Genomic DNA, 11,295 nt, shown 5'->3' with positions numbered 1-11,295 from the left:
TCCCCCGTGGGACCCGCCCGGGCCTTGTGCAAGAGGCGTGCGTGGGTGTGAGGCCCGCCCGGCTCGGGAGGGGGAGGGCAGCGCCCGGGGCGGGGCGGGGCGCTATTGTCTCAGCCCTCAGTGTGTGTGTCTGTGTGTGTGTAAAGGGTTGTACACACAACTTGTGCCACGCCGCGAAGCGCTTGTGCGTGTAAAGGGGGTGTATGCACAACTTGTGCCACGCTGCAAAGCGCACGTGCGTGTAAAGGGGGGGTGATATGCTCCAAAGCGCTCTGGTGTGTGTGTGTGTGTGCGTAATAGGGGGGTGTGTACACAACTTCTGCCACGCTCCAAAGCACTCATCTGTGTGCAAAGGGGGGGGTGTACACTACTTCTGCTATGCTCCAAAGCGCTCATGCATGTGCACGTGTGTGTGTAAAGGGGGGGATGTATGCACAACTTCTGCCACGCTCCAAAGCACTCGCCTGCTTGTTGGAAGGGAACAGCGTGGCCAAGTCTTCAGTTTGAGCGTCCAAGGCTCTCCTCTCATAAGGATTGTGTTCACTGGGGAAAAAAATATGCAAAGAAGTGTGCAAATACATTTTCTTTAATTTTTTGGTTGCTCGCCAGCGCGCGAGTGAGAACTGGGTCGTTCAAGTTGAAGTATTTCTTTATTTTGAAGCATAATAAAGCGCTGATAGCAAACCCCGAAGTCAGTTGAGACTCCCTGGGAGTGCGGCGTTGCCAACTCCCATGATTTTTGGCGGCGTCTCCCATGATTTTTGGCGTTGTTCTTGAAGTCTACACTTTGGGAATCTGAAAAAACATAGCTCTTCCTTTTTACATGCACTCGTGCACGCGTGCCCACATGCACATGTGCGCGCATACACATATACAAATAAAAGAACTAAGTTTGTATGTGTGTATATACTGTGTGTGTATATATGTATAGGTGTATGTGTGTATTGCTACTTTTTTCAGATTCCCAAAGCGTAGTTTTAAGAACAAAGCCAAAAATCATGAGAGTTGGCAACACTGGTAGTGGCTTGGGTTTTGCATATGTTGCATCATTTAGTTGCCTCCATATGTATCGCACATCTTGAACACTTACCATTATCGATCATGCATCGTACAGGAGTTAGAATTATCATACAGATGTGATAATTCTCGTACATCTGGCAAGAGTAGGAGTGAAAAGCCATGTACAGTGTACAGATTAGCTGAAAAGCCCCAGTTAAAGCTTTCACAGTAAAGCTAATGCTCCCTGGCCTTTTTGTGTTGTTTAGCCATCAACTTTAACCTTCGTTACCAATGTAGAGCGGTGTCGCCCTGTTTTGTATGTTAGGTAGCATTTTTTTTCTTTAGTCACCACCCCTATGATGCCTGGATTTAGAGGCACTTGTGTAAAAATCCCCTGTGTAATAAAAGCAACTCGTGGAAGGAAATGATTTGTTTATTTCAGATCATGGTGTTTTTTAGCTTGCTGGCTCCTGGAGAGAAATATTATTAAGTTCAAATGAAATATTATTTAATACCTCCTAGCAGAGTTGTTTCTGTATCCCCAGACCTTAAATTAGAAAGCCTGAACTATCTTTTTTTCTCTGCTGATCCCTGACTTTTAACCCTGTGAACATCTAGTTTTCTTAACTATTTCCTGATGAAAGAAAATGTTGATTATCAGTGGTTCCTCCAGTGTGACTATTTAAAATAAAATGGTGCCTCACTTTTCCCCCTAAAAGCAGGACATTCATGTTTCTTTCTAAAAGGGAGCATGGTCTGGCTGCTTGTCTGAACCATACTTTGGTTTATTCAGCACAGCAGTATTTTTGTGGTTAAGATAGTTCAAGGTTTAACTGAAATTCAGCTCTTAACAGATAAATTGCTCAACATACTGAGTTGAATAAAACTTAAACTGATAGCACATGCTGCTTTTAAAATTCAAGGGAAGTGCTTTTACTGTATATCCTGCCAACTATTTAGGTTTGCTTTTAGGAAAGAAGGCTTGTTAAGAAAGTTAAAATAGTTCACATTCCATTCAGTACAGCAAAAAATGAGGGGGGGAAAGATGCGAGTCCTGCAATCTTAATTATTCCTGGCTAATTACAGGTCTCAAGTCATGGTTCACATTCCTTTCAAAAGGTAGTCACTGGCAGCCGTGTTTATGTTGGAATAAGAGTTCCTTCTAGAAATTGTTCCACATCTCTCAACCCCCTGTCTGTGACCTCTGGGATCTTTAACCTGTGCTTCACAATAGCATCACTTACAATACTGCTAAGTTTGCTTTATTTTTGCATTACTTGCCTTATTAAAGGCTCAAGGACCTGGGTAGGGAAGGAGACAAAATGGAAAACAGCCTAAAGGAATGTCCTGGCCTGTCTCTGCAGTTCCACTTTTTTCTCCTTTTATTGCAAAAGAAAGACATTTCATTTTGTGTAAAAGTAGACTTTGAAAGGTTTGGTGGCTCATTCTCTTCAGAAGTAGGAGACTTAAGGTTTTTAAAACTTAAGGTTGCTAGGGCAAGTGGAAATTGCAAACTACTGCTCCTCTAGCAAAGCTGTACACATTGGGAAAATATGTCGTTTTAAAACAAAATCATGTTAAGTCTAAATGCTGTTGACATATTGTACAAGGGTGTTGGGATTTTTTTTTAACCATGTGGTTATTAACTAACCAGTGAATTGGCAAGATAGTCTAGAACTTAATTTTATTGGCAAATAAAAAAGGTTTTCATATTGGATACTTTTAAATACCATTCCTGCTGGATAATTGTAAATACCATCCACTGTTAAGGCTACTTTATGTAAAACATTTCCTCTATGTGAGGCCCTCTTAGAAGAACAGGAAGTCGAAGAAATTGCTTGGGGGTAGCTCCGAGAGCTCTGGAAACTTGAGATGCCCCTCACTGTTTTTGCATCTCTGGAAGGATTTTCACCAACTCGCCACCTTTTGATTAAGGGGTACAAAAAGCACTTTGGTAGAAATTACGTAGCTTAATTTGTAGAAACACATGCTTTTTCTTTTTTTCCTTTAGTGTTGGAATGTTTATATGTAACAACATTGGGTTGGATTTTTCTACTGATGTGCCAGATGGGTTTAATTAGTTCACTAGAGGTGACCCTCCCAATGCAACAAAACCCATCTGTCTTCATCAGAGACTGAACACAGTGGTATTGTAAAATGTTGCATTCTCATACCAAGGTTTTTCAGTAATAGTCTGAGCAGGAGAAGATAGTATAGCTTCCTGGCATCAACCACTGGATTAGATCGTAACTGCAGCTGGAAATTGCTGGGTTATGATGACATGGCAGCTTGGTTTTGAGGAGGAAGTGCGAGATGCTGAGCTGACTTGTACTGCTACTTAGGCTTATTTGTTAAGTTGTCAAAGCATGAATGAATTTTTAGAATGTTCGACTAGTATTAATTCCCTTAAGAAATAATGAAATGCAAGGGGAAAAGCCTAGCAGATGTAGGTATTAGTAGCGTTAAATCTTTTTGAATTGTAAAATGGCTCTTGATGCAAGCATGGGAACTTCTGTTTTCATACTGCCCTGCACGAGTGAGCCAAGCCTACTTCTTAACTGCCTGCTGTGTTTCCTTAAGGGTTTGCTGCAGCCCTGTTGATTTTCTGACTCTTGGATTCGTTTTCACTTGAGTATTTGTATAAATATTGCAACAGGATGACGTGACAATTCAAAGTATGTAGCCTAGTGTGTACCTTTAAAGGGTTGGAAAGCCATTGGGCCTCTCCTCTGTCTTGTACAACTGCTTTACTATGTTTTTAGACTTTGCAGCTATATCAGAAGTATTGGTCAGGGTTCCCCACGTTCCTCAGCCTAAGGGTACTTGTACCTGAAAGCTTGCAAAGAAGAATTGTTCCAACTATTTGAGTTGGTCTCATAAAAGATACCAGATTTACCTAAAAAGCCTTGTCCACAGAGCTAAAGAATGCTTCCTCCTTTTGCATCTCATTACAGAAAGGTGTATATGTTAGTGCTGTTCCAAGGAGTATTTAATGATCTCAAACTACAGTCCCCATGTTGGCAGAGCAGTGAGACTTGATAATGGAAATTGCTATATTAGATTAGCCCTGAGGTCCTTTGAGTTTACTACTACTATCTCCAGTAATGCCTAGTACAAGATGCTTCAAAGGCAGGTTTATCAAACCTTGTAGGAGGTGGCTTACTCTGGTTTTTGATAGAGACTAGCTTAAGCACCGTTTAAGAATTTTCATTGCTTCCAGAAACTGTTCTGGATATTCTTGATGCCTACTTATTTTTGGTGTTTTAGTATGTGGCAGTAACTCCTAGCTTAGGAAGTATCAAGTTTAGGCTGCCTGTCGTGGGGGGTGGGAGTCATTTGGGCCTTATCATCACTAGATCCAGAAGCAATCTTCCCACAGTTACTCTAACTGTTAGATCTGTTTATGCCAGCAAGGCTGGAAGTTCTGTTTACCGGGGACAAGGTTTTTTTTTCAGCACAGTTGAGATAAGAATAAAATGCCTGGCGGGGCTGTGGTAGCACTTCCGCTTTTTTTGGCACCACTGAAGTTCCACCAGTGTGCAACCAGTGGTGGAAGCATAAATGAGTCCTCACCACTGAGCGTGCCCCCTTTATAAATCCTTTTGCTGAATATTGTGCGATATTGTGAGGCTGACAACAGGGAGGGAAAGGGATGAGTGAGCTTACTTTGACACTTCTTTTCTTGCACTGACTTGAATCTTGGTTCTGTGCTGGTTATGTTAAATACTAGACTGTTCCCTGTATGTTCCTTTCTTTGGTTCACTGGCGAAAGAGGGAAAGCTCCCCTGTAGAAGGTGGAAGAGCTGCAGTTTTCTAGCACTGCTGGGTCTTGGGTCTCCACCACCATCTAATATATTTTTCCCCTTGTATAAACTGTCCTTGGCTCACTTGCAAAGACAACTGTGCACTTTAACTAGCTTTTTTTTCTTACTGCTGTAAACTATGCTGGATATTTGTGGCAAACCTATCTAACTTTTTAATCCCTTTCTTTCTTTTTTTCTACAGCATTGTCCAAGATATAACAGTTGGTACAAAGGTAGGCACTTCTCACTTTTTCTCTCTTTTTACACTTGCTCAGCATCTGACCTAGTTTTAGTGCGAGCTGCTTGCTTACTAGGGTTAGCCATTCAATCTTAAACGGTCTATTTCTGGTACTGCATATCAGTTGCTTTTAGTCAAAAGCCTTTTTTTTTGTAAACTTATCATGCTTAGACTTAAGTTTATAACTCAATTTTTACCCTGCTGCATGAAGAGACTGTTTCAATATTATGTTAAAAGCAAAATTCCCCACCAAAACCAAGTTGTATCCAAATAAATTTGTTTTTTTGTATCCATGTAATGGACAGTGCTTCTTGAAAAAAAATTAAAAAAATCTGGCGGTGAATTTATTTGATAATTTTAAACCTCCTTTGTGTTTTTGTGAACTCCCTGTCCTGCTAGATGTTGCAATACTTCCTTTGTCACTAAAAAAAAAAAAAGAGCATTTCGCCTATTGATTCTTATCTCTTGGAGCTATAATAAATATGATCTTTATCCTAGTAGTTTCTAGTTTTGATAATGCCAGACCTAGCCCTGAAACTCAAAGTGCTGGCAGGACCCTCCCTATCAACACCGCGTGGTAATAAGTTGTTGTGTTCAAAGCTCATTTTTGAAAACTGCTAGCCCATTAGTTTATTGTGAATATTTTAATTAATGTTCTGGAGGTAGGATATATTACACACGTGTATGCGTGCACACACCCGTACACACATGTTCCCCACCCTTCAAAATCATTGAAGATAAATTTAACTTTTTGCCAAATTGCCTAGTTTATTATTTAAGTATTGAATTAAGGATTAAGGTAGTCTTGGTGAGACAGGTTTAAAGTATGCTGGTTTGCTTAGTTATAGATATATCACAGCTCATTTTTACTTCATCAAATCAAAAATACTTAGCAGGGAAGCTATTCCTACATAATAAACATGATTTCTTTTATGTTAAAGGTGCAGAATTGGACATTAGTAATGCACTGACTGTAAGCAGTCTTCTTAAAAAGGCTTTTGAGACTTCTGACCAGCAGCAGACAGATAGAGATGTGTTCTCTTTAATATCTGTAGTGGGAAGGCTATAACTGGCTTATTCCTAATGGCAATGTATTAAAGAGTTTTTGCTACAAAAGCACTGAAATGTTAAGTGACTTGGTGATGTTTCTGCTGGAGTACTTTGTCTGCAATTAGGACGGCCTTTGAATGAGTGTCCTGGCTACTTAATAGGGGAAGGAAGGAGAAATTTTAGTTTTGACAATTAATGGAGATAGGCTTATGTAGTATAACCTGAATCATAGAAAATGGTCTTGAATAGAGTCCATCCATCACCTTACTAGTGTAGGATTGTTCTGTGCAGCGCAGCCTCATTATTTCACATGTTCAGTTAAAATTCTGTAACTCGCCAGTAGCGCTAAATGCTTTAAAATTCTGAAGCCATAGGAAGATTCCTAGGTAGGTAAAAGCAAAGCTGCCATGAAGATCCATCAGTCTTTGTGAAGAATGGAAAAAATCAGGATATGGTATTACATAGGAGATACACACCTCTTACCTCCTTTCGTTTCTTTTAATTCCTTAAGAGGGTATGTTGTGTCGTCTAAAATGGGGGTTGGAGGAAGTTGCACTTTGGCAACTTCTTCAAATTGAACAAAGAGTACATTAGAAAAGGTAGACTAGAACAAGAAGACGAAGCCATCAGAAAAGCCAATGGCACTTATCGTGCATCAGCAGATGCATGACAAATAGGTCCAGGGAGGTGATACTTCCCCTCTATAGGGCGTTGGTCAGACCGCAGTTGGAGTACTGCGTGCAATTCTGGGCGCCACACTTCAAGAAGGATGCGGATAACCTGGAGAGGGTACAGCGAAGGGCACCTCGTATGGTCAAGGGCCTGCAGACCAAGCCCTACGAGGAGAGACTAGAGAAACTGGACCTTTTCAGCCTCCGCAAGAGAAGGTTGAGAGGCAACCTTGTGGCTGCCTATAAGTTCATCATGGGGGCACAGAAGGGAATTGGTGAGGATTTATTCACCAAGGCACCCCCGGGGGTTACAAGAAACAATGGCCACAAGCTAGCAGAGAGCAGATTTAGACTGGACATTAGGAAGAACTTCTTCACAGTTCGAGTGGCCAAGGTCTGGAACGGGCTCCCAAGGGAGGTGGTGCTCTCCCCTACCCTGGGGGTCTTCAAGAGGAGGTTAGACGAGTATCTAGCTGGGGTCATCTAGACCCAGCACTCTTTCCTGCTTATGCAGGGGGTCGGACTTGATGATCTGTTGAGGTCCCTTCCGACCCTAACATCTATGAATCTATGAATCTAAGAGGAAGAAGCGCATATGTTAGAAACAGGTACCACCTGTCAGCTCACGCAGATGTTATCTTCAGGGGAAGCAAAGTGAAGTATTAAAAAGTGGCAAGAGCAAAACGGGGGGGGGGGTGTTGCAATAACCTCTAAGGGTAAGATTTTTTTTTTTTTTGCTTAAATATATTTTGAAAATAGTTTTGTACCTGGGCACTCTTTAGTATTTTGCGCTTGAAATGCACATTCCACACCAGGCTACATAATAGAACTTCATGTATGTTCTGTAATAGTGCACCTTAATAGGCCTGAGCGGTCATGGATTTCATTTTTGGATGAGTACTTGGTTATACAGTGTTGAACTAATTTCTAAAGTCCATTTTGGGCAAGGGAGAAAGTGGTATTCTATGATTACTGCTGGGTTTTTTAACCTTTTTCTGATCTTACTGCATCACTGAGAGCCTTCTGATTCCTTGCTAATGTGTACTTCCATTAAGTCTTAAAAACTATTCAGTCATATTTTGTATGAGCGATTTTAAGTTGAAAATTTGCTTTCTCAAAGGTAAGTTGACTGGCAGCAGTCCTGAATTATATTTTTGCAGTTGCTCTTACTAATTACCTTCACTTCATGCTAACTTCCTATGTTTTTTTTCCCCAATAATTGGGTTAAATGAAATGCAGAGGAAAGTTTCTGTAAGGTCCTGGAAGCATTTCAGTTTGAATGTTTTTTTCTTGAAAGAATTTTCAGTGATTCTTTGCAGCAGCATTTTAAATCTGATCCTTTGGGCATCACTGAAATCACTTTACAAATTAACTGATTTTTTCTTTTCTTTCTGAAACAGATGTTCTTCTAGCAGTGCAGTTGAACTATGGTTTATGTATTTTATAGGTTAAACAGTGAAAAATGTGAATAAGATTCCTTTGGAGATAAAATAAGTGCCAACGCTAGCATCCATGCCAGAAAGCTGTGCTCTAAAAGAAGCTTATGGATTTGGCCCCTAGATTGTAGACACTAAGACATTTAAGGTTGGAAATCAGTACCATATCTTTTTAAAATTTGATTCTCCTTCCCCACCTTATTCGTTCAAAATATGCACGAGCAGACAGTAGTAGTAATGATTTTCTTTCTGTTTTGTATAAGCTTAAATTATCTTGGGCTCTGACTTCCATTTTGTTAGTACAGTAGGAGATGTCTAAATTTAAAACAGCAGCAGGGGGCCAGGTGGGGTGGGGTTGTGCGCTAGCTTAGCCCATGTGTTGTAGACTAACCCCTCCCACCACTTGGATGACCATAACTTAAATGATGGCAAACGCTAGTATGCTGGCGGGGGGAGGAGTATTAAACGAAAAAATTACATAAAACATAAGTGGAAAGAAGGGTTATGAAATACTTTTCTGAGGTTTCCTTTTAAATCTTCAGACCTAAAGCTGTCCAAGTTCATATATAGCAATCCTGGATTTTAAACCATTTATTTTAAGTGATTAAGTCAATAATTGGATTGGAATGGTGTGCTGTACTTCGTCCAGCCCCATAGGCAAAACACAATAATTTGCTTGACCTCCAGTTGTTATTTCTGGTATATTTGCACATGAACTGTTTTTCATTTATTCATTCTGAATGGTGTAGTGCCCATTTATTTATTTTTTTTTATATTCTTTGATAACCTCAGTAGACACTATAGGGCTTCAAACATGCATGAAACACAACTGAATTTCAAATTCTGACATTCTGAAAAGATTATCTTAGGAAACTCATTAATTCACATACAGAGCCTTCCAGTCACAGGACACCTTGCTGGAAATAATGCTGCAACCAAACATATGATTCCCTTATAACTTCCCTGTTCTTTAACTGGCTTTTCCTATCTAAAAAGGAAGGATAGATAGCCTTGCTGCTGGGGCTCTGAATTTGGACTTGTGATCTTAGGTCAGTCCCTTAATTTCTCTGTGCCTTGTTTCCTCTTAAGGACTGGGAACTGTATTTTGTCAGGGATATACACTGGGACCTTGAATTTCAGTTGGCTCCTCTAGACCCTACTGTAATAAAGACTATAATATATGATAGTTCATATATTATACCAAAGTGCTGTTCTTTGAGCCAAGAGCATGCTGTTACATCTCATTCTCAATGAATTCCTGTACAGATATCTAACATTAGGAAATTCTATAGCGTAGGCCTAAGCAGACGGCTCCATAAAGTAAAATGGAGGGGAATGTATAGTTTGGTGGCTGAAAAGTGTGGCACTTGAAAAGTTAACTTTGCTTTTTTCAAACATTAAGAAGTTTTTTTGGAGTGTGATACAGGCTTACTGCATAGAAGTGGTTTTGTGGCCAAGCCAGGATCTTTGCCATGGGAACAGTAATTATGGCTTCAGGCAGCAGGCCAAGAATGTGGTGAGGAAATTCCAGTCCCTCCTATGGCTTTAGTTCAAAGGCTGCAACAAGCTGGCTCTTGTGGATTTTATGTTACAGGCATGATCACACATGTAAGCCACATGCGTTTATGCTGCCTTCCAAGTATCCACATTAGCAGTCGGAACCCAAGGCAAATAAGTATATGCAATAGGAGTGGTAACATGTCTTACAGTAGATACATCAGGAGTACATGTTAGTGATTGGGTATAATTTAATTTTTCAGTTGGCTCTTTTCCCTGCCTCCATCCCTTTCCCAATCCCTCACTTTTTAATGTTCCCATGTCTTCAACTCAGGAGTAGGTTATTGGTCTTTAGGGAATGGGAGAACCTCCCCACCCATGTGAGAGCAGGCACTGAATATTCTTTCATTTTCTTTTTTTATTTCTTTTTGCAATGAAGTGAATAATACTACTATAGTATTATCCCTTCATCACCTCACAGTATAGGTTGTAACCAAGAGTCTTAATAGAATAAACTCATCTGTCATAGGGGGAATTGTGCGGGCATGCCTCAAGTCGCTTCTTAACCTTTGTTTAAACTAAAAATTGTTATTTTACTTTTATGTTGAAGCAAATAAGCTGTGTGAATCTAGTCATTCTTTCTTAATCTGTGCTCTGATCTCTACTGTAACCTTTTCCCCTGGATGGGGTTTGCCGGAAATCCAATTAAGATGTCCACTTGGTGAAATGGATAAATGAAAATATTTGTTTCGAAGTTTGAAAGCTGGACTTCTTTACACATCAGCTATTGCATTCAAAGTAAAATGTTTCACAGGTATTAAGTAAATCCTCATTCCTGTCATGTAAGCCCTGTTCATACAGGAACATCTGTAAGAGAGTCTGCCTCGGTCACAGGGCATCAGAGTGTGTCCATGGCTGAATTTGAGGTTGAGGGGTTTCCTAGCTTCCTGTTTCCATCATGTGTCTGCATAAACTAGCATATAAAGGTGACTTTATCTAATTCCAAGTTCACAGGTATCTTTTGTTAGCAGCATGTCTTCTAGCTGATTCTAATTTGAAATTGGTCTTTCCTTTCACATAACAGATGTTTCATTTTTAGAAAGCCTTACCTAAGGATGTCTGCAATTTGGCAAAGTAGATGTGACTTGCCTTTTTACTACTGTGTTAAATGCACATTCTAGTTCAGCTTCTTAAGACTATACCTTGAAGTTATTCCTTATTTGGAAAAGCAAGACAAGTCACTGGATCAAATTAAATGACCCAGAGAAAAGCAGTATTTTTATACAGGGTGTATCAGAGGCTGTAAAAGCATAGCTTTGTGGTTGGAGCACTCCAGCATTGTCGTATTGGTCACAACATGGTTAATTAGCTTGGGAGTTGGGAACAGCATATCATAAAGCTTGGGTGTATGCTGCCCTATGGAGCCAGAATGGCTGCATTACTTGATTACTTTTCAGCTCAAGTGTTTTGGGCTGTTTAAAATGGCCACACCTTTTATTCATTCAAAGGGCAGGTTTGTTTTACAAGGTGCTTCCATAGTAGCTGAGGCTAGTTTCCCTGAGTGTGAAGGTCAGGGATGGGCAGCTTAGTAGAGTGCAGAG

General features: G+C 40.3%; 1 protein-coding gene across 2 annotated transcripts in view; it reads left to right on the top strand.

Moving 5' to 3' along the window:
• Positions 1–11,295, top strand: part of PTBP1 (polypyrimidine tract binding protein 1) — a 37,870-nt gene that overhangs the window by 438 nt on the left and 26,137 nt on the right. The window contains exon 2 of one of the 2 annotated variants that reach the window (XM_006272515.4): positions 5,005–5,035. The exons of the other annotated variant lie outside the window; for it this stretch is intronic. Coding sequence (XP_006272577.1) covers positions 5,005–5,035 — 31 coding nt within the window. The remainder of the gene's footprint in view (positions 1–5,004; positions 5,036–11,295) is intronic. 2 annotated transcript variants of the gene reach the window in all.

Source organism: Alligator mississippiensis, chromosome 16, assembly GCF_030867095.1.
Source record: "Alligator mississippiensis isolate rAllMis1 chromosome 16, rAllMis1, whole genome shotgun sequence".
NCBI lineage: Eukaryota > Metazoa > Chordata > Crocodylia > Alligatoridae > Alligator > Alligator mississippiensis.
The sequence above is the reverse complement of the archived record's forward strand: the minus strand, read 5'-3'. Positions and strand labels throughout refer to the sequence as shown.